The sequence below is a fragment of the Homarus americanus genome, unplaced genomic scaffold, assembly GCF_018991925.1.
Source record: "Homarus americanus isolate GMGI-L3 unplaced genomic scaffold, GMGI_Hamer_2.0 scaffold32929, whole genome shotgun sequence".
In the NCBI taxonomy this organism is placed as follows: Eukaryota; Metazoa; Arthropoda; class Malacostraca; order Decapoda; family Nephropidae; genus Homarus; species Homarus americanus.
In genome coordinates, this window is record NW_024737097.1 from 2,405,675 (window position 1) to 2,430,372 (window position 24,698).

Consider the following 24,698-nt stretch of genomic DNA (forward strand, 5'->3'; position numbering starts at 1 on the left):
AAATACACTTTTTGACAAACAGGATCTCAGACCCCCTGAGCGGTTTACATAAGCTTAACTATGTTAAACACTTGTAATAACATAAAATCCTGTTAATTTGCATGGTACAAGAGACCTCATAAGTAGAATTGCTTAAAACCTCAAGGGAGCTGTCTTACATGCCCTCCATACTTTAGCTAGCTAACGAGTTTCCTCAAACCACTCCCAGGTCAACCTGTAGAAGACTAGTCTCAGCCATTAGTCAAGCAAGGTAACTCGGCTACAGTCCTTTACTGCCACATGTTCACAGATGTCAGGGCTAATGCTGGCAACTTGAAGCATGCTGGCCCAGACTTAGATAGATTTAGACTACCGGTAATACAAACAAATCTTATGAAATGATATAAAACAAAACACCAGTCTTACCTCTATAATAACTTAAAATTGTGGTAATTTCCCAGGAAACCATTCTTCAAGAGTCATAATGGGGCAGACATTTAGCTTTCATTAGCAGTCAAGCAAATAAGGGGAGAGGCATGACTACTCTCAGTTTTTGTCAGCTGGGACTGAAGGAAAATGTTGGATTGGCTTTTAAATTGAAGATGGCAGCCAGAAGTGGTAGAACTAGTTAAAAACTAGGTAGTGCAGGGCTTAAAAGACCTTCTGCTTCTAGAAAGTAACTGTTACTTTTAATTTCCCTCTTCTGAGGGCAATAGTTGTGATGTGGAGGGATGGACATTCATATGACCTGCTCCCAGTTACTATTATGGGAGGTAAGGCTTGCTATACTGAACTCCTTCCAGTCAGACAAGTGCACTGATGAGAAACCATTTGGTGAAGGGGATCAAGATAGAAAAGTTCATACTCCTGTAGAATTTCTATGTGAATTGGAAATGAAAGACAGTCAGTAATTTTCTTGCAAAGTAAAATGAGAGGAGAGATGTCTGATCCAGAGACTAATCAGAGATTAATCCAAATGAATTGTTTCATCTCTGATCAGAGTATTGGCTTTGACATCAAACAGGACCACAACATACCTGGGTGTGCTGGAGATTGAATATCCAAAAACCTACAATATTCTCCAAAGATCTTACTAACCCTGTGTTTGTTAAAATATACCAGTGATGAAATACTGTCCATATAAAAGAAAATCAATCTCGTCTGAAAACCTCTTCCCCGAGATGCATGGAATTGCAAACCCCTTAATTCATGCACAACTGACATATCTCCAACCAACACTCTTTCAAAGTGAATTCCTCTGAAGACTGAAATCCCCAACCTTGAGGAGATGTATCCTTACAAACTGAGAGCTTCAGGGATGAATCTGTGCATGAAACCTTTGAAGCTAACTTCTTATTCACTAGTGGAAAGTTTCTCTAAGAGAACACAAAAATGGATTGGCTAGATCTTTGTTCCTGGTTGGTAACATTTGGTTCAACCTAATAATTACTTTTAACTACAATATCTAGGTGAATTACTGGAGATATAAATTCCAGCATGTATTTGACTCTTACACTATCTACTGAACACCAGAGAACTTACCAATGATTCCTGACAGCACCCACAAACACTAAAATATCAGCTGGTGATTTTAAACACCACTCAATCCAACACATGAGTAAGTAACTTACTCTGTGTGGCATAAACTGAAACAGTGGTATAAGATTATCCCTCCTCTGTTTGTCCACTTGAACTTCAAAAAGAAGATCCATAAAGTTTGACTTTGCAGCAAGGAACCGAATGTTGGGACAAATTATCTCAAGTGGTTGAGTTGGGTTTCAAAATGAAGTGAATCCCAGAAACAGAGACTCCTGAACTGAAGCCTCACTGGTCTGTGAGACAAACACGAAGCTTTACTGGTCTGTGAGACAAAAACCAAACCTGATTTTGGCTGGATGAGATGGCTGTTAAGAATCTAACTTAAAAAAAAACAGCATTGTCAACCTGCTACTATGCACTGCAAGCTTCTAGGCCGCCAATATTATACAGTACTCTGGCTTGGTCATACAGGTAGTAGTGCTGTCCTAGAACATACCTTAAGACTTTAACATCTTTCACCTAAGTTTTCTTAAAGATTTTTTTCCACAACAGCATTTCAAATCTCTTTCTCATTAATAAAGATTGACCAAAAACTGTCAATTCATCTGCTGTGGTTCTGCCCTACCCCAAATCTAGTTATGGTAACCTATTACAGTACTCCACACAAAGCAGCATCAAGTGTCAGCAGTACACCCTTCCTTAAATATCAGTCAAAGTCATTTTCTTTGCTCATTCACATACACTGGATCTCCCTCATTTCTAGTTGTCTCCATCCTATTCTTAAGTCTTCTTGGTCTTTCCTCCTCTATCCGACTATCTACCTCTGAATTATTCACTTTTTTTATTTCCAATATTTCACTTCCCATTCCCTAAATATGTTCACACAACCTAAGCAGACCCTGATCCACTCTGCCCAATACTTTGTTCACTTTCCATTTTTCGTTATTTCTGTATTTGTTACTTCTAATTTGTTCCTTTCTCTTGCATCTCAAGTTCATAATTCACACCCATGTTATAATGTTTACTAAAAAATTCCACTACACATCCCAATCTTTGACTATTATTTTCAAAAACAGTACTGTATAAGGACATGTTCATTCAAGATATGAACAATGTTCTGAATATTCCCAGGTATCTTGTAACAAACATTTCTTTTTATTAATCAAAACATCTGGGAAATTTCCACAATACATTGTAATGAAAGGATATTGACCCATTTCCTTATACCATAAAATATTCAAACAAAATAACAAGACTATCATTTGTAGACAGACTGCCCACTAATAAATTTCATGGCAAAACAGCCATTATATTGCCCACAAACCTGCCAATGATGAATAATTTCTTGATAAGGAGATATATCTGATGGAGAGGATTTTGGATTTATGATAAACCTTGGAACAAATGGAGTTGGCTACACTCAGGTGTTGATAGGATAGTAGGAAATGACTCACTAAAGTTATGGTAAAGGGTAGGACACAAGTTGCTACCATTGAGGGTACTACAACAGGAAATAGACAGTTATACTATTATAAACATAAGTCAGTACAATAAGGATACACTGGAAGTTGGAGGGACTACATTACAATGCATAAGCTAAGAAAAGAACAATTGAAATGTCATGGGAAGCGACAGAAAGTAACGGGAAAGGTTAGGAATTTGAGGCAATGATAATACATCAAAAGAGTGTACAATAGTTTGTCAGTTATATGGTATATGAATGAACACTGGTTGTACTGTATATTGTAAATACTAAGGTAGTGGAGCTTAATGACAATATAAAGAAGGATAATGGAAGGAAAATGTCAACTCTGCTTCAGAATGAGTACTGGATGTAGAAAATCATACATACATAACAGTATATGACAAATAACATGTCATGTGTGAAGCAAAACTGTGAGTGTAATTAAACTGAAGATATTTAAACAATATCTGAAAAATGTGGTTAATGAGAATAACAAGTCTGTGTATGGATCCAGTGACATAAGAGGAGGGAGACTCACAACATTAACACTGTTGGGTATAAAGGAAAAAGCAAGTGGCAGCAAATCTGCATGGATTCATAAAAGAAAACTGCTTAAAAAATAAAACCATGGGACGACTACAGTACAGTACAGTAATTCCAAACATGAATGTTAAAGATATTACAATCGAGGGCGTGGAACAAAAACAAAAAGTTATTGAAAAAAGATAGAAAAATAAATAAACAGTCCATAATGACATGCAGAGACATCTTATATTATATTATAAAAATAAATAAATAAATAAATAAACATTGGGTAACTTCATGTAATATGTGTGTGGGAAGAAGAATGTCAATAATTTCTAAAATCATTACAGGTAAAGGAAAACCACTACACTGTTCACTGGGGATGAGAGTCATTATTCATACAATATCAAGAAACAAGGACCAATTGTTGTGTTATATGGAGAAAGGGTTGAAGTGCTCTGCAAGTCATTATCTGGTGGGTAAATTTCCATAGCAATTATCTGTAAAAGCACAGTACATTTATCAAGCAATTATTGAAAGAATGGAATAATTCAAAAGCTAAAATACCAGCTTATACAATGTGAAGAAAGTTTCACTGAGTTACAACCCATACTTTACTATTAAGCATTAGCCAACTATTGTACAGCAGAAAGATGTGCTCTTCAATAAAAAGGATGCATTATATATCCATAATTCATTTCAAAAGATGTATAATCACTACAAGATGAAGTTTTAGAGTCAATTTAAATCAACGAGCTTGCTGATCAATAAATGAATTGAAAGCGCAATACAGTACTGTAATTAGTAACTAAATACCAAGCATGTTGTTAGTATAACTACAGTATATACCACTTTAATATTATATACAGACCATTATTCAATTAATCAAGTAGTACAGTAGTCATTTATCAGCATAGAAATACAAGATTGTATCATACCTAACTGTACACTATCACACATTATAAAGAACTATTACATAAGTCTGTGTACATTAGAATTACTCTTCTCATATGATTACCAGAGCACTTTGGTAAATAAAGTCAGACATTCCTTTTTTTTCCATCAGTGAAAGTGGATATCGATTCCACTTTTAACTTTACATTTCACAGGTTGTGGGTGGGTCAGTGGGCTATGTTTCATGCTGAGGTCATGAGATAAGAAGTAGTGTAGTGACACATAAGGGAATAAGTGTGTAAAAATAAAGAAAATATGAAAGTGTGCTTGATGTTAGTAATGGTTTTCTTTGCCTCATAAAATTTCCTTAATATCAGGTTTTTAAGGAAAAGGCATTATGTAGTTTTGGAGCTAAATTAAGGAAAAGGGAATTATATTATTTAAGTAAATATATACAGTATACATATCTATGAAAGGATAATGGTACCAACCAAATTTGCTGCCTTATGTACACAAAAGCCCAAGATGACTACATGTTCTGGAGTTGCAATTTGAACTGCTAACCTACTACTAATTTACGGTACTAGACAGGATTCAATCTGAAGGCTATACTTTTTGGGGGGAAGGTAAAGGTGCTTACAGAAATGGAGATACGAAAGAGGAAATATCAGAGCAAGAAATAATTCATCAAGTCATCAGCAAACACCAAAGCAGCAGTCATTACTCTGTTTAATATATTGTACTGTACACAGCTGATTCTTCTTCCATCCCTGACTCAATGATGAATTATCTCTTTCACTGATAATTAAATTTCTATTCATTGGTACTTGGGAGGAGATGAGTAAGTTATATTCCTTCATTACTGAACACAGAACAGGAGACAGGAAGAACTTCAACAAGGTTACATCATACAATACAATGCAAGGAGGAATTATAGAAATATGCATTAGTTGGACATATGGACAAGAATAAGGATACAGTTCAACAAGTCTACACATCACACAGAGCAGTGTAGGGAATTAAAAATGGTTCTTTGTGTTTTTATGCATCACATGGTAAAGGATCTACTCTTGTGCTGTGCAAATACTTACTAAACAATAGGCATACACAGTGAGTGCATATGGTGCAGTGAATCTACTATTAATGGAGAGTACGCCTAGGATTACTGTCTAATTATATCATAACAATTTACTTCATGGAGGCTGTTGATCTGAATGTAACTTTACTTTCCAGTTTACTTGATACAGTATTCTATTTACTGTAGAGAAAAAAATGTAAATGTGTTATTACAGTACAGTACTTATAAATACCAATATAAATGACCACAGAGCCTCCATGATTTAAAAGGTGATGCGAGCATTATATCTTCCGAAAGGTATGTTATTGTAGGGATATTTAGATGAATATTTAATTGGAGGATAAGGGAAGGAACAGGTATCTTGTAGTAGGAATTAAAATTAAGGAAAACAGGGAAGATTAATGGAATTCTAGAAATTATATATATATATATATATATATATATATATATATATATATATATATATATATATATATATATATATATATATATATATATATATATATATATATATATATATATATATATATATATATACAGTATATATATATTATTTTATTATTTTTTTTATTTTTTAATGTGAACATGATATAACATGAAGGGAAGAATGGAATACAGTAGTTCATGAAACAGAAAGAAAGGGACAAGGAGATGAATGAGAGAAAAATACAAGAATCGATGTGAGAGTAAGAAATGAGGAAACAGTGTGAAAGAGAAAGAAATAGAGGAAAAAGTGCGCAATTTTGAAGAACAAAAAAGTTAAGAGGTCAGTTAACAGATGGACAAGACAAAGGGTGGAAGGGCACACTCAAGTAGGTAGAACATCACAGTGAGGGACGGAGTTAGACGAGGCTGGCAGTCTCATCTATCCAGACTGTAAGCTGATACAGGCTGAAGTAGACACAGACTTAGAGAATCAGAAAATGACAATTAGAACCGAATATGGAAACAGGGAAAATGACATGAAAAACAGAAACAGTACTATATGAAGATTAAGAAAATGATAGAGAGATTCAAACATACAGAGTGAGAAAATAACAGGAAGATATACACATAAATTTATGAGAGAGACAGAGAGAGTAAAATGCCAAGAAAAGCAAATATGGGTAGATGGAAAGACATAGTTAGACAAGTCAAAAGAGAAAAAGACAACATAAAGAGAAATGTATAGCTTCTGTCAGTCAAAACAAGATGAGAAATAATTTATTATCCTCAAACATTTCAGTTATTTACCGTCTCTCTCTACTCCGATGTTGGGCCCCTTAATGTACTCTATTGGTAAATCTCTTTTGTGATGAAACCCTTTACAGCCTCAAGTTGAAACTTTATACTGTGTTGAACCCCTGTAAACCCCTGGCATTGAGCCCCTTTTCATCAAGTGTTGAACCTCTGTAACCCTGGCATTGAGCCCCTTTTCATCAAGTGTTGAACCTCTGTAACCCTGGCATTGAGCCCCCTTTCCTCAAATGCTGAACCCCTGGTGTTAAACCCCTGTAAAACCCTGGTGTTGAACCCCTTTACATCCTATGGTGCTGAAACCTTTACACCTTCCTTTGTAAAAAAAAAAAAAAACCTCTCTACTTTCTCTCGTACTGCTCCCTAACAACGGTAATCAATACTTATAATAAATCTGAAAACTCATTTGGTAAAGAAGTGATGGAGCAAGTGCTTAGAGCTTTCAATAGGTAAAAGGCAAGGAAGCAATTTTGGTTTCATCAGTAAGTACAGAGGCAGTAAGGAAAACTGGATATACATACTGTAGTACTCCCTCTTTATCGACGGATTTTTTATCACGGTTTCGATTATCGACGGATTATTTAGCCGGATTTTTATTTTGGCACCAAACAGCTTCTTCTCCCAGTCCTCTCCTTGAACAGGGCTAGAGGGTACACGTGTTTTTCGAATCGTTTTCAGTTAAAAAACTATTACATCACACGTATATTTTACCTAAACTGCGCCTGAATGAATATATTCTCGGAAATAAATAGTAGTTTTGCTGAAACGTGATGTATTTCAATGTAAAATAGGATAAAATACATGACGAAAACAAAAGACTTTACCTAAGCTTCCGATGTTCTTGAGATGTTACTCGTTTTTTTAATAGTTTTCGGTTAAAATTCTGTTATATTACAATGATATTCTATTCATACTGTGCTTGATATAATACATTCACGGAAATGTAATATTTTTGCTGAAATGACGTACGTATTACAGTGGAAAGTGGGATAAAATCGTGACGAAAACAATGACTTCGCTTTCTTTCGTTCAAAAGATGTTACCGTAATCACTTTTCGAATGGTTTAGTTAAAAAACTGTTGTATTACAATAATATTCCCTCCTAATTGACTTGAATAAATACTTGAATGGAAATATACAATATTTTTGTTGAAACTACCCGCGTTTCAGTGTAAAGTGTTGTAATAATAAATGGTAAACAATTTGCCTTGGGCATCCGGATTTTTGTTTACTGTAAGGACCGATGTTCACTTCAATAAATGAAATCGTAAGTTTGCTAGTATTTTTGTCCACTTATTATATTATTATTTATACACTATTATTTAAGGTTATGTGTAAAGGAAACGCATTAATGCTTAAAGGTACATTTATTCAACATATGCTAATAATAGTTAGAAAAATTACGTAACCATCACGGTATCGACGGCCGTTTACAGAACGTAACCCCCGTCGATAAAGAGGGATACTGTAGTCTATAAAAATATTAAGTTAGTAGTAAAGGAGACAACATTAATGTCTGAAATATTAAGGGAGGTTGAAAATGCTCGGTGGACTATCCAGTGATACGAAAACGTTATCATTTTAATATAAAGTTGAAGAGAATGATCACAATGGAGTACAGTACAGTACAGTACATATGGTGAAATAAATAAAAGCTATATACTTATAGAGAAAATAGAGTGGCAATACAGTGGTCCCTTGGTTAACGAACAGCTCGATTAACGAAATTTCGGTTAACAAATTACCTCCCATAAGGATCTTCAATTCGGTTAACAAACAAAATTTTGATTAACGAAATCTTTACGAACAACACGTTTTGTTGTGAGCATCAGATGATAAGCTGATGGGCTAGTCTGCCAATTCAGTAATCTGTTCTATGTTTACATTCGTTTCCGGTGGAGTAAATATCAAGAAAGTTGTGCTCTTTAATATTTTTGCATGTTTTATATTAAAATTATGAGTCATTTTAACATTTATATAACATATTGATAATATATGCAGTACAGGGAACTAGTTTTTTGTGCGCCCATCAGCCGCTTGACTCAGCCACCAGGCGTCAGTTTGGCTTTGAAAACAGGGGAGTGAACATCTATTTTGTTGGTGTATTTTAATATTTTTGCATTTTTACATTGAAATTATTGGTTATTCTGAAATTTAGTTACCATATTGATAATATATAAGCGCAGTGTTGATTTAAATAAAATAATCTTGAATTACATCTAGTGAACTTAAAATTTTATAAGTGAAATGACTGCATCAAGCATGGGTCCCCTGAAAGGTGATTTCTCCTCCATCCCCACTTCCTTCTCTTCTCCCTTCTCCTCCACCCCCACTTCTAATTCCCATCATCATCATCATTAACCAGGAACCTTCTACATACACATCTCAAAGTAAGTGTACTGTACTTTACTGCATTTTTATTTTTACTTTGTATGTACTTTTCGGTGAGTAGGAACCAATTACCCATATCCCATTGAAAAAATGGATTTGGTTTGCAAAATTTTTGGTTAACGAATGGCCCTCTGGAACGAATTGTGTTCGTTAACTGAGGGACCACTGTGTTTCATAAAAAAAGGTGAGGGAAAAATAATCAATAATATTCAAAAATTAAGTTGGAATGATTTGGATAAGACAATAATGGTGAAATCAACAAGCCAGGAAATATAATAATACTGTATATAGAAAATTTGAAAAATATAAGCAAACAAAAAGAATAACTGAAGATTAAGATAATAAAAATCAAACAACAGATAAGTTATTGCTAGTTGATTATGGAAGAAGTGAGGATTTGCTTTTTAGTTCACTAATTCTCAAACTCTTTTATACCCATTACTAAGTACAGTGCAGTAATATTTTTCCTTTTAGTATCATTTTTCTCTTAATTCAACAATTTTCTGGTTTTTCATAATTCTCGTTAACTGTCTTCTGATTTGGTATATACAGTGGTCCCTCGGTTAACGAGCGCCTCGGTTAACGAGATTTCGGTTAACGAGTTACCTTCCATAAGATTCTTAACTTCGGTTAACGAGCAATCCCTTGATTAACGAGTTTCTTACGAGCCGACCTGAACATGTTTTTGCTTGCATTTGGCGGTCCACCAGCTGTAGTATTAGTCCGCCAATACAGTAATCGGTTCTAGGGCTTAAATTCCTTACCATTTTAGCAAATATCAAGAACTTATTGAACATAATCGAAGGTAATGAAACTAGTTTTATGCTCGCCATCCAGCCTCTCAACACACCATACAGGCGTCAGTCTTTGTGTCTTTTCAGTGGAGGTAACATCTTGCTTGAGACTCTCTTCAACTAAACGCTTTTTTCTGTGTTTGCAAGCAAATTATTGGTCATTTTGAAATTTATTTTACATATTGACAATATATAACGCAGTGCAGTGTTGATTTAAAGAAAATAATCTTGAATTACACCAAGAGAACTAAAATTTTATGGGTGAAATGGCTCCGTGGGGTGACTTCTCTTCCACCCCAATGCCTTCTCTTCTCCCTTCTCCTCCACCCCCATTCTAATTCCCATCATCATCATCATCATCCAGGAGCCTTCTACATACACACCTCAAAGTAAGTGTACTTTTCTACCTTTTTTGTTGAATTTAGGCAATTTTCGGTGAGCTGGAACCAATTACCCAAAAACCCATTGAAACAATGGTTTCGGTTAATGAGTTTTTCGGTTAACGAGCAACCTTCTAGAACAGCTTGTGCTCGTTAACCGAGGGACCACTGTACAGTGTATGGTAGAATAACCCCTACAATTTTTTAAACACTTGTACCATCTAGTGCAGGCTAGTAGTGAGTGGATGATTCACAGTAACTTAAATGTCAAATTTTTAATTAAACCCTCTGAAGAAAAGCAAACTTGTAGCATTTTAAAATATTTCCTTCTTTAAATGTGGGTTTGATTTATATGTAGTACAGTATACTGTATAGTACTGTACACATTGAGCTGCAGTGCCCAACCAATGAGGGAAATACTTCAGCAAATTTTGAAAAATTCATGGCTATTTTGACCCGAGGTGTGAGATGGTAGACAACCGAGATGCTTGAGGAAGACCTAACAGGGATCTCCACAGCTCTTAATTAAAACTACAGTACTGGCCTGACAAACAGTGTCCACATGTATGGAATGCTTATATGGGATTGGGTTTGGAATGAAACTTCAAAAATAATAATTTTTGCCTATCATGGTGGTAAATTTAAGTTTTCTTTATGGATATAAAAAAAATCCATAGCACGTCTCCCACATGTTAAACTTTGGGGCTTTGTGGTCAGATATCTATAACTTAGCAGCCACAAAATATAATGTGCCAGTGCAGTAATTTTAATTCTTGAAAGTAAAAAATAGTTGTGGCAGCCCACAACACCTAAAATGGTTGTGGCAAACCCTGCCTCAATTAGTGTCACTTACCCCTGACTAAGAAATTGTGTTCAGGACACTGACAGACAAGAGAGACAGAGAAGATAGAGTAAAACACAGCCAATAGATATAAATATATACGGTATAAAGGGATGAGGAAAAATTGAATATGAGAAGGAATCAATGACAAAGGGAAATAGAAAGTAAATGGACTGAGAAATTAAGACATTGAGAAACAAGAGCACAGAGGTTAAAGACGGAAATCAGATATGGAGGATTACAGTTTAAACATGGAGGAAGAAGACAAGATAGGAGGAGACGTACCAACACAACAGATGAGTACTGTAAGAGAAAGATAGAACCAAAATACGTCTATAAAAGATATAACCAAGATATCAAACACTCATGGGGATATGATGTGAACAAAAGGAAAAAAGGAAGGAAAAAAATATGATTGAGAGTAAAAGACCCATTGGAAGATAAGCAGCTGCTTTCAGGCAAGTTTTGGTGGTAGGAACTAACTTTTGCCAGAGTCAGCAGGGGGATGGACTTTAACATGAGGCTGCTGGAACTGCTGATACTGTTGTTGTTGTTGTTGTTGTTGTAGATGTTGTTGTTGTTGTAATTGTTGCTGTTGTTGTTGTTGTTGTAATTGTTTTTGTTGTTGCTGTTGTTGTTGTTGCTGTTGTTGCTGTTGCTGCTGTAGTAATTTTTGTTGATAATGTTGCTGTATTTGTTGTTTTTGTTGTTGTAATAACATGTATTGCTGATTGTGTTTTGCAGTTGATTTCATGGCTCCGGCTCGTTCTGCAAGTGAAGCAGTAGAGCATTTACTACATTAGTTACATGTTCATAACTTATCAAGAGAGCAGAGTTATCCACTGGAGGGTTCAAGGAATTCTCGGGAACCAGGATACTTTCCGGAATAATAACAATAGTCGATTACAGTAACTAACCCTAAACTTTACCTCAGGAATATGCTGTTTTCCTCTGTGGCATACCGGTAGGTCTTTAACTCATTTTCAGGAGAGAACTAGCGGTTATTAATGTTATTCTGTTAGTTGTTAGTACAGAGCAAAATTCACAATGGAGTTAGTGCGTGTTAATCCAGGCACTGCTGACTAAGTTTATCATAACATCTTTACCTAAGCTCTCTGACTTTTTGACTCCATTATGACCTGAGCCAGAGGATGAAGCTTCATCACTAAAAAGACTCGGCGAGGTATGACGTGCTTGGTACTTCTTGTGAATGCGATTAATTTCGCATACTAGCTTCACACGTCGTCTTTGATCATAGACTTTGGAAGCTGAATCTCTGGGAGCTCCCAGAGAGGAGGTTGGGGCTATGGAAGACCAGCGTGAACCCAAGTGACGAGGTGCACCACTTGTGGAATTTCGTGGCGTGCCACTGGAAGATGGCCTCGATTCTGAGTCTTCAATGATGGCCTCTGTTTAGGTACTTTGGTCAATGTAAGCTACAGAGATCCCTTAAATGCACATTATTCATTACTGTATATAATTAGACTTGAACATAACAATAACACACATAGTATATACAGTCAGTTCCCAGTTATCTACCTGTCTAACAATTAAATAAGAGAATAAATTTTCATATCTTTAAATTCCTAGGTAATTTTGGTACTGCAAGGAGCCACAGCACTCTACTTAAGTTTTTAATTTTTAATAATATATACATTTATAAATACAGAATCTCTATTTCTAAAAACAAAGTAGAAATTTGTTATTGATAGCATGTTGATAAATTATCTTAAAACTATTTAAGAACTTTATGCATACTTATATAAATATTTGAATTAATGGTAAAGGGAATATATCAAACAAGTTACCTCTGTCCATGTGTTGGAGAAAGCTATGAGTTAAAACATTAATATTTTATGATTGTCATAAGTAAGTATACGTAGTTACCAAATGTTTTGTGAATTTTTCAAATCCATTCATCTGTCTATAATTCTTTCCTAGCAGCCGCCTTCTTCCTCTGGATATCAAGGAAGTTTTACAATACCTGATTTCACAACTACGATTCATCATGCTTTGAGTGATTCTTTAGGTATAAATCTTGAGCATGTACACTCACTTGTTTCTACCATTCACACCTTACATCTTTCTTGTCTATCAGTTCCCATTCATTACAGTCAATTACTGGTACTTGCTTCCAGACATTTTCCTTTCAGATATCAATAGCACTGCAATTTCCATGCATCATCTTAACACATGTAATTCATCTTATTCATATTACTTTGGTTCTGCATATAATGTAATATATGTGTACGTGGGCATCCGCTGGAACTTCTCTAGGAGGGGTAATGGGGAGAGGGGCAAGGGGAGAGGCAGATAAAAGCCTCCTTGGACACAACCCCCCCAGTTAAAGTGCATAGTAGGACAAAATTCCCTCATTTTTAATATTATTGTTTTTCTGGGTCAGGCTAGGTTAATTTTTTTTTATATCCTTTTTTTCACCACTTATCATCAGCTTACTAGCCATTTGGGTGCTCTATCCACTGTTAGTACAGGAGGAAACCGGGAAACACTGTGATGTTTGGTAGGGTCACACTGGATAACATCCTTCTCAAGTGAGTCCAGGCCGACGTTCGAACCCTTGACATATTGGTGAGAGTTACGCGCATTACTGCTGTATTTGTGAATTTGTGACATATGTCAGTACAGAATTTATATAACAGGGTTGGAACTTGGATACTTAGAACTAGCACATGCAAAATAATAGAGCAAAAATCATGAAAATCGTGTTGAAAACAGGGAGGTGGAAAGGAAACTTGACACATTTTTTATATTACTTATATGTTTATTGTAAGTACTTCCCAAGAGATACTGTGGAATAAAAACCGCAAGTGTTTCAGGATATTGTCTGAATTTATCAATCACTTTTTGAATGGGTTCTTGTTTACCATGCACAGTCCAGATAAATGATCATCACTGATCTTAACCAGATTTTTTACCATTTCTTTGTGCTGAATGATCTCTCCACTGTGCATGTTGTCATGGGTAATGTCAGAGCAATAATAATTGTTCTTCAAATACTGTAGAAGGAAACGGATCAGTGTTTAAGAAAATCCTAAAGTGCATCATCTTGGTTCTTCTTTTGAGACCAAATTTCTAATCAGGTGGCTGCTTCACCATCTAAGTTTGTAAATTATTGACCTTTGCAATCTGATGTTTGAGTGTAAGTTTTGCCATTTGTAACAGGCAAAGTGAATACTGGCCAAAATTGTGCTTAGTTTCAGCAGCAAATGGACCTTCCAATGAGGATATAACAGCATCCAAATATGGTATATACACTATACAGTAATTGATCTACAAAAATATTCTTCAATAGTTGAGTCATTAACATTTGAACAGTGTTTCTACCAACCACATTGTCTGGGAAAGGTTAGTTCAATGTCTAGCTCTGCTGCAAATTACGATCATCTATAATCACAATACCTTGACATAGGCAGCATAGTACAGTACATACAAGTACAGGTTGTACCTCTCTAGTCCGGCAACCTCGGGACCTGGCCGGTGCCGGACCATGGAAATTGCAGGACCATGGAAATTCACCCTTTTCCTGGATAGATAGTGACTTGTGCTTATGCTTGGAAGCACTAGCACCACTTTCTCTGCATCATGGTTTCTTTGAAGACATATTGAAGGGTTAAATGACGTATAGTAGCTTCTCAAATTTCGCGAGTTTTTAATTCTTAACGTATTTTATTGGAACACACACACACAAAAAATAAATAAATAAAAATTTTGACGGCGGAAACTTGAATTTTGACGGGTTTGAACGGCCCGCCAACGTGCAGACGACGTGCATAATCGTGTAAACAGCGTCATTTATCTTACGTACAAAAGATTCATTATTGTTTATTACTGAATGTCTTTTTTATTGAATTAATGTTTATGTGTGCAAAATGAGCAATACAATTCATTAATAATACGTAGAATATTAAAACACACGAGGAAATGACACAGCATTGTTTTCGTTGATTACAAAACCATTGACTGACTGGTTCTACATATAAAACTGAAGAAAATAAGACCTTGGTTGTAGCTGTAGTAAAATTAATATGGTTGTTTTAAGTAATGTTATTTAATGTTAATAAATGGAACAATAGAAGTAGCTAACGATAATGGTAAAGAAAAAAGAGAGATAGCGTATGTAAGTGCGTATGCGCACACGTGAAAACATATCGTTATTACTTTACATAAGAATATGAAAGCAACACTTATTTACTGTTCATATATATTTTAATTAATGTTTCTGAATTTGTTCTTATTGAATTAATGTATGTGTGTGCAAAATTAATAATACAATTTATTAATAATACGTGGAATATTAGAGGAGACGAGACGGCTGCCGGCATCGTTTATGTTAAAGCTTACGAAACCAGTGACTGATTGGTTCTACATATAAAACTGAAGAAAATAAGACCCTGAATTTAGCTGTAGTAAAATTAATGTAAAAAAATTAATATGGTTGTTTGAAGTACCTGTAATGTTATTTAATGTTAATAAATGGAACAATATAAGTAGCTAACAGGTAATGGTAAAAAAAAAGTGAGACTGCTCGTACAGTATGTAAGCGTGCACATGTGAAAACATATCGTCATTACTCTACATAAGAATATGAAAGCAACACTTATTTACTGCTCATATATATTGAAGGGTTAAATGTTGTACTCTGTATAGACAAGCAGAGAGAGAGAGAGAACAGCCAAACTGCCAGATGTAAACAAACCTTAATTTTCCGCGGCTTTGTTTTTTTTTTTAAGGGGATTAGCCCACCCAGGCATAGGTCACTGACCCACATTGGGGCCTGAGGGGCAAAAATTTAATACTCCTGTAATAATAATAATAATAATAATTCAGATAAGTAAAAAAAAAAAAAAAAAAAGAAAAAAAAGCTGCCTATCTACCTATTGGACAAACTAAAATCGTTCCGGACCACGGGATTTTCCGGACCACAGAATGCCGGACTAGAGAGGTACAACCTGTATATCTAAAATCACCATAAAATAAAAATGACAACTGATCTAAAATTACAGTACTGTACTAAGACAATAATGCACTAACTTGGCATAAAATCACAGAGCAGAAACATAAAACTTTATATAAAATCATGGTGCCATGGCAAAATCACATCAATGGGCTGTAAACAAATACTGTACAGTACTAAACTTTTGTTACCTTATAAACACATTTACAATACAGTACAGTCAACCCTCACTTTACGCGGTCCCACATTCTGCGTTTCCACGTTTACGCGGTACCCTGCCAGAACCCGGGATGCTCAAATTCCGCGGTGCGTGTACCCCTTTACGCGGGTGAGGTATAATTTTTTTATTTAGCCCATAAAATTCATACAAATTATCCGGCCAGAATATAATTTACATTGCTGGAATTCTTACAATTTGATGATCATTTTGAATATAAGCATCATAGATTTTGCATTAGACATTCAAATTTTGGATCTAATGCAAGTATTTTGTTTACTCAGAGCAAATATGTTATCTTTTGTGCAAAATATATGAAGTGTATATTCAAAATATTCCTGGTCTTGCAAGGAATCCAGCACTGTCAATTATATTATCCTAACTTTAGTCTGAGGTATTATTTATTACTAAAAGTTAAAATCTAGTTTTTTCACCCAACATTTCTCTGGAAGGGAGGGAAGGTTGGGGGTGTTGGGGGGATGGTTGGGACCGACCGACCATCTGGCGCGGTTGAAAGAGGGGGGAGGCAAGGTGGGGTACTTTGATTCACAGATTGTGTTGTGAAGAATATTTTTTTTTTTATTAACTGAAGATATTTGTTTTAGCTCATAAAATTCATACAAATTACCCGGCCAGAATATAATTTACATTGCTGGAATTCTTACAATTTGATGATCATTTTGAATATAAACATCATAGATTTTGCATTAGACATACAAATTTTAGATCTAATGTAAGCATTTTGTTTACTCTGAGTAAATATGTTATCTTTTGTGCAAAATATATGACATTTATATTCAAAATATTCCTGGTCTTACAAGGAATCCAGCAATGTCAATTATATTATCCTAACTTTAGTTTGAGGTATTATTTATTACTATACCTTAAAATCTAGTGGTTTTCCTCCCAAAATTTCTCATAGAGGGAAGAGCCAGGAGTGCAGTGTGAGAAGAGGGGGAGGGAGTTGAGTCCATTATTTGAATGGACATTAACTTGGCGACTGTATTTCTCTATTTCTCTTAAGTATTAATTGTGTGCATGTAACATCATAAAATTAAGATGTTATTTTTACCAGAACATAGGTATTGTGTTGGAAAAAGTGGAGTTTGGGGGTCAGCCAGTCTCTATTTCATTTAATCCCATATGTTATGTTGTTCACTTTACGAGTTTCTCGCTTTACGCGGGCCTCCGTGGGATCAATTGACCGCGTAAAGTGAGGGTTCACTGTACTGTATTCCAATGATGTAAATAACTGATTCCAAAATAGAAGTGGTCAGTGTTATGATTTATTGTACATAATTGAAATAGCTGGGTGAATGATCTGCTCTACAGTATATGACCTGATCTAATTTTACTGGTGTTGTCAAACTGCTGAGCCTTGGGTCAGGAGAGCCTTAACCCAGTTACCTGAGGTAACTGATCGATTCTACCTAGACCTCACTTACTGCACCTGCTAGTCTGACCTCAGAAAAATGACTGTGCTAATCCTCTGACCCAAAACAAACACAGCTTTCCCTTGACACAAGCTTGATCCATGGGGGAAGGACAATTGCCCCCCGTCACCCCCACCCCGAGCGAATACCATGGTAATCTATTGTATAACTGAGATCCTTACTCTTACATCAATTACTTTCTGTATCTCATGTCTTCTTAACTTTTGAAATAAAAAGAAAAAAGTCAATAATAATGCTTACAGTGCCTTGTCCCTCAACCATTTTTTTTTTTTTTTTTTTTATGGGTATTAGCCCACCCGGACACAGGTCCTGTCTTCAGTGTACTCTTTGCACATCCATACCAGCTGTTACCTAAAAGTATTTGAAAAACAAAACAGATACATGTACATGTACTTTGATTGAAAATCAATCCATACGTTCCAAAAAATTCTACACATTGTTTAGAATATCATGAATTTTGCTCACACAAACACAGAAGCATGTAGTGCTGTACTGATAGTGAAACTACAATATAAAATTAGCAGCATCAGTGCAAAAGGTGCTGCTTTTTCTACCAGTAGTAATAGCACAAGCGGCATTGTTCTACACTGATAGTGCATCCAGCACTGAACTTAGCAGATGTAACTGGGAAACCAAGATACTGTACTAATAAAAGGAAAAATACTAACATTGAAAATATATTGTACGCTGAAGCATGTGCCAGGCCATGTGTGCATCATTATACTGTATTACACTCTTCATTCTACAGTACAGGTACTGTATATCCATATACAGTAACTGCTACTTTCCACTTGTTACACCAACAATAAAATGGTTTAACATTTATGGAATGACCCTAGCAGATCCTAATTCCAAAACTGGTGTTATTTTCTCATCATGTATTCTTCCATAAATTCATCCACTGCTGATGATCTGTCCCAAACCATCCAAATCCACTCCTTCATATTACAGTAATTCTACCAAGGTAGTTTAAATTTCCTAGTACAGTACTAACAAAAGAACACAAGAATGGAGGAAACTGCAGCGGGCCTATTGGCCCATACTGGGCAGTCCCGTTTACACCCAACCCCTATTGCTCATATAAGCATCCAACCTATGTTTGAAGCTATTCAGCGTATTCGAGTTAATGATGCTATTTGGTAACTTGTTCCATTCATCCACTACTCTGTTTCCAAACCAGTGTTTACCTATTTCACGCCTAAATCTAAATTTGTCTAATTGAAAACCATTGTTACGAGTTTGCTCCTGGTTGGATAGTTTGAGTACCTTTGTAATGTCCCCTTTGTTTAGTCCTGCCTTCCACTTATATACCTCTATCACGTCGCCCCTCGCTCTACGTCTCTCGAGGGAGTGCAAATTAAGATGCTTTAACCTGTCTCAATACTCAAGGTTCCTAATGCCCGAGATTAGTCTTGTCATTCTCCTCTGAATTCTTTCCGAGGATTCTATATCCATTCTGTAATACGGTGACCAGAACTGAACTGCGTAATCCAGGTGTGGTCTCACAAGAGCAAGATACAGTTTTAGGATGACCTTGCTAGTCTTGTAACAAACACTCCTTTGTATGAACCCAAGTACTTTATTAGCCTTGTTACGAGCAAAAACACATTGTTTACTTGGCTTAAGGTTCCTACTTATCATTACTCCTAAATCTCTCTCGCAGTCGGATTTCTCTATGGCATCGTTGTTCATCTGGTATCTGGTTTCCCGGTTTACATCTCCTATACTGAGTACTTTACATTTGTCCAAGTTGAATTTCATCTGCCATTTTTCAGACCATTCGAAAATTTTTTTTAGATCTTCCTGTAGTTTTGTGGAGTCCTCGTCAGATTTAATAACACGTCCTATTTTAGTGTCATCAGCAAATTTGCTTATGTTGCTGTCTATGCCGATATCTATGTCGTTTATGTATATAATAAATAATAATGGTCCAAGTACTGAGCCTTGGGGAACTCCACTTGTGACGTTGCTTCAATGGGACCTAGTGCCATTAATGCTCACTCGCTGTTTCCTGTCCTGTAACCACGCCCTAATTCATGTAAGGATATTACCTTTGATGCCATGAGCTTCTACCTTTCTAATTAGTCTTTCGTGGGGGGACTCTGTCGAAGGCTTTGCTAAAGTCGAGATATACCACATCATAATTGTGCCCCTCGTCCACCGATTCGAAAACTGATGAAAAGAATGTTAATAGATTAGTTAGGCAAGAACGTCCGCTTGTGAAGCCATGCTGGGAATCATTGATCAATCGGTGCTTCTCCAGGTGATTTGAATAGAGTTTGAAATGATTGCTTCCAGTAATTTGCCTACTATTGATGTTAGACTGATTGGGCGTAGTTAGAGGATAGTGATCTATCCCCTTCTTGAAAATCGGTATTACATTCGCTATCCTCCAGGATTCTGGTACTACACCTGTTTTTAAGGACATGTTAAACAACTTTGCTAAGGGCATACTAAGCTCTTCCTTACATTCCTTTAATACTCTGGCAAATATCTCATCGGGACCAGGTGACTTATTAGGCTTTAGTTTGTCTATTTGCTTACTAACATCGTTACTTGTCACTACTATCTCGCTTAATTTGTTTTCTTCACTATCTCTGAATAAAGTCGGTGCCCCGGGTATCATGTTTAAATTTTCGGTGGTGAAAACTGTTGAAAAATATTTATTCAAATTATTGCTCATTTCTCTGTCGTTATCAGTTAGCTCACCGTATTGGTCCAATCTTTTCTCGTGTTTTAGTTTGATACATTTGGTAGAATCCTTTGGGGTTTGTCTTCGCCTCCCTTGCTAGCCTTATCTCAGTTTTAACCCTACTCACCAATACCCCATAATAATCCCGGAGGTGAATTTCGCCACGATTTATCCTTCTACCTATAGCCTTCCTTTGGCCAATGATGTTCTTTAAATAATTATTTATCCATTTAAGGTCATTGTTGTCTGATCTGAGTTTTTTGTATGGTATGTTCTGCCTTTGTGCATTAAGTAACTCACTATTTAAATTGTCGTGGAACTCGGCAATGTCAGATCTCGTTATCAGGTCGGTGTCATCTGTCAGGTTCACGGCCAAGTGCGACACCCCCTCTCTCAGCTGCCTCTTTAAACTGTCAAAGTTTGCCCTTCTGAAATCTGGTACTTTAGTGGAATTTTCCTTACGTCTGCCCTGAAAATCTAACTGGAATCCAATTTCTTTGTAACGCTGTTTGCAAGTTTGTTTCCTACCTCGACATTGCTAATGAGGTTTTCTCTGTTTGACAGAACTAAATCGAGTATATTATTACCCCGGGTGGGTTCGGTTATATGTTGACTTAGAAAACAGTCCTGGATCGTCTCGAGAAAATCCTCTGATTCTGAGTTACCTGTAAGGTCAGTCCAATCTATTTGGCCAAGGTTAAAGTCGCCTACTATGCAGACTTTGTTGTGTATGGAAGCCCTGCGCATTTCATCCCAGATAAGTCGCTCATTGACTCTATCAAGATTGGGAGGTCTATATATTACTCCTGTGATTAATTTTTCCCTACCGTCGATTAATTCTATCCAAATTGTTTCTGTATTCCGCTCAGTTTTTATTTCCTTATTTATTTCACACTTCAGATTATCCCTAACATAGATTGCTACTCCGCCTCCTTTCCTGGTCTGCCTATCGGTATGGAACAGTTTGTAACCCGCAATTTGGTATTCGACCGGTAACTCACGTGTGTCTAGGTTGATCCATGTTTCAGTGAATGCTATTATATCGATTTTTTCGGTACATACCAAGGCCCTAATATCATCCATTTTGTTTCTCATACTTCTAAGTTAGTCGTGTTCTGAGTCCTCCCCTTACCGCGTTTAGTTTTAAACTCCCTGTAAGTTAATATTTTGTAACATTAACTTTTTGTTAATTTAATGTTACTTTTCTTTTACATTGATTTCACTTGATACCATTATGTCAAACTTCAAATACTGTATGAATTTTATTTAACACTGTTGGAAAAATAAAAACCACAAAATTTTTTGGCAAATGTAGCACAGCCTGGATCATGTGAGAAGTTAACATGACTTAGAAAATATGCAAACCCTCACTGTGTGTGTGTGTGTGTGTGTGTGTGTGTGTGTGTGTGTGTGTGTATTAATAACAAACCCTTGATTTTCAAAGCTTCCAAGCTCACGATTTTGATATACTGTACCACAACAAATCAATACCGACCATAATTTGTATTTCTGCACTGCCATTTGCAAAACCATTGATGGAATAACTATGTTATGTATGTAGACATAGCACTTCAAATTCTCGAGTTATGCCTTTGGAATGATGACAACATTTGCCAAAGTGGCAGGATACCATGATTATACTTAGAGGATTAGATAAGGGGATAAGAAAGCCTTAGAAGCAGCAAATATTTGTAGAAATGAAGAAACAGCCAATCAGGTTGTCCAGTGAGATGTGGTGTACTCAGTGTAAATAATTCTCAGACTTCCTCCACTTGATGTATTCTCTCTGAAGATGGGTTCTGTGTAGCCCAAAATATTAGAGGAATAAAGAAACTCAGCTCTTTCCTGTGTTTTCCTCAAACCCATAAAGACAAAAGTTAGCCTGTAGAGTAAAAATTGAGGAAACAATATCTAAAACCAATTTCTAAGTTCTTAGCACATCAAAATCCAACGGTTATCAGTGAACAACAGTCTTCCTTGTCTCTAACAGCATTTTTTTACTACATGTGAGACGTGTTAAAAAACTGTATTTTTGTTCAAGCTGGAATGCGGCGTCAGCAATGTTACCTAGGTATGTTAGATCCTAGCCAATTCGCCAGGCCAACATACAGGCAATTAAAACATCTAATAATTACTTAATAAGTAATATTAAGAGGACATGTCGCTACCTGGCATTTAATTGCAATTCTCAAAACCCCCTCCTTCACCCTCCACCATACGCATCACGACCTTCATCTCTTGCCTGGCGATTCAGCTATAAATACACACAAAGGGAAGCTCCGCGAATTTGTGTTCTAATTACTGAAATACTACGCTCCGCTAGGATATTATATATGGTATTTGTACTTATTAGCACAGTGATGAAGTAGAGTGACTTTTATTTTGTTATGTCTCAATTATTGTATTTGGGACAATTTCTTATACGATCTCTGGTCAGCATGGCGACCACAACACAATTTCTTTGTGAAGTCGTTTTGATCGTTATGAATATTCCTTGCCTTTAAGTCACTCAGTGAATGTCGCTGCGCCCTCCCGGGCTCGTCTTCACTGAAAGAGAATATGTGAATATATCTATTTATATATACATATATATGTAGACTGTTTACAGTTTACTTTGTCCCAATTATTCACGTGCTAGTATGAATGCCATGACTGTCTCTCTTCCTATTTTTATGTTCGTTCACAAAAAAACCTTTGTGCTTCCGCCCTCGGTTTTCTTATACAGTTGGTCCTCACATTAAGCGGTCCCGCATTCCGCGTTTCACCGTTAACGCGGTGCCTTGCCAGAACCTAACATTCTTACATTCCGCGGTCGCGAACGCCATTACGCGGAGAGCGGCTGGCAAGCCGCGCCATTTTTGGATCCAAACCTCCCGCCATCCGCCATGTTGTGTAAGAGGCGCGAAAATGGTACGCACAAGGTCGCCCAGTCATCAAAACATTACCGAGTTCTTTACCCGCCACCCACCACAACCGGCCCAAGTCAGTGATAGTGATAATTATAGTGAGACATGGACCTGAGGACTTTGAGGGGTTTAACAAAGAGGCCCTGTAAGCCTCTGTGGAGATACACAACACCTGCCCTCTGCCTCGGAACCAACTCCCCATCCCCGTGTGCCCAGCCATCTTTTCTACTAATGTAAGTGTTAAAAAACCTAATATTATTGATATTTCTCTTAATTATTAATTGTGTGTGCATGCCATCATAAAGTTAAGATAATATTTTTACTACAACATAGTTGTGTGTCGTCAAAAAGTGGAGTTTGGGGATCGGCCTGGACTCCATTTCAATTAATTCCATATGTTATGTTGTTCACTTTACGCGTTCCTCACTTTCCGCGGGACCCTCCAGGTTACATTAACCGCGTAATGTGAGGACCAACTGTATTATTATTAAAATTGCTCTCAGCATAAAGACCAGATTTGAGATTTTCTCTTCATAACTTTATTTTTGATGTCCTCAGTAGCGGGTTCAGTCTTTCCATGCGAACTTTAGCGAGGCTGCTAGACTTTACGTTCCTTCCGGAATGTTGACCTTCTGGTCTTCCTAGCAATCTAGAGAAATGGACTTTACATCCTTATATGGGTTATATGAGAACAATTCAGGGTGGAATTCTCAACCCAATAAGTATTGCTAGAGTAATAGTGAACGCTGTTGCCAATAAAGCGCTATGTTAGCGGCTCAGCACTGTCAACCCTGCCGGGTGATAGTGCGCACGTAGAGATTCTCGCTTAAGTTATTACTTGGGGGATAATGTCTGTGCCCCTGATTGGCAACAAATAGAGATCTTGATGATCCCTCTAAATAAAATGTTCTAAATGAAATTATTTTATGTAAAAAAAAAAAAAAAAAATCATTGAGCTAAGGGATACTTGAGATAAGATTCGGGACAGAGATACGTCATGGTGAGTTAATTGTTTATAATTGTCAAATGAGTGACTTATATAACAATAAGAGATCTTGATGAATTAACTTACATTAGTAATTTTGAGTTATATTGATTAAGTTTGGGAGAAAATGTTTTCTCCCTTATATTTTTATAATGATATAATGTGACTCATGGTGTCCTCCTAGATAGTATTGAGTGATGAGCTACGAGAACTAGAAAGTTCAGCTCATACACTACATACAAGGAGTTGATAGTATTGAGTGATGAGCTACAAGGACTAGAAAGTTTAGCTCAGGCACTACATACAAGGAATTGATAGGCATTGAGTGATGACATGAGAACTAGAAA

The 24,698-nt window shown here is 36.3% G+C and overlaps 1 protein-coding gene across 1 annotated transcript in view; it reads right to left on the minus strand.

The window, feature by feature from the left end:
• LOC121873359 overlaps nt 1-24,698 on the minus strand; it is a 127,850-nt gene that overhangs the window by 29,612 nt on the left and 73,540 nt on the right. The window contains exon 6 of the mRNA XM_042376910.1: nt 11,606-11,890. Within this exon, the coding sequence (XP_042232844.1) occupies nt 11,606-11,890 (285 nt within the window). The remainder of the gene's footprint in view (nt 1-11,605; nt 11,891-24,698) is intronic.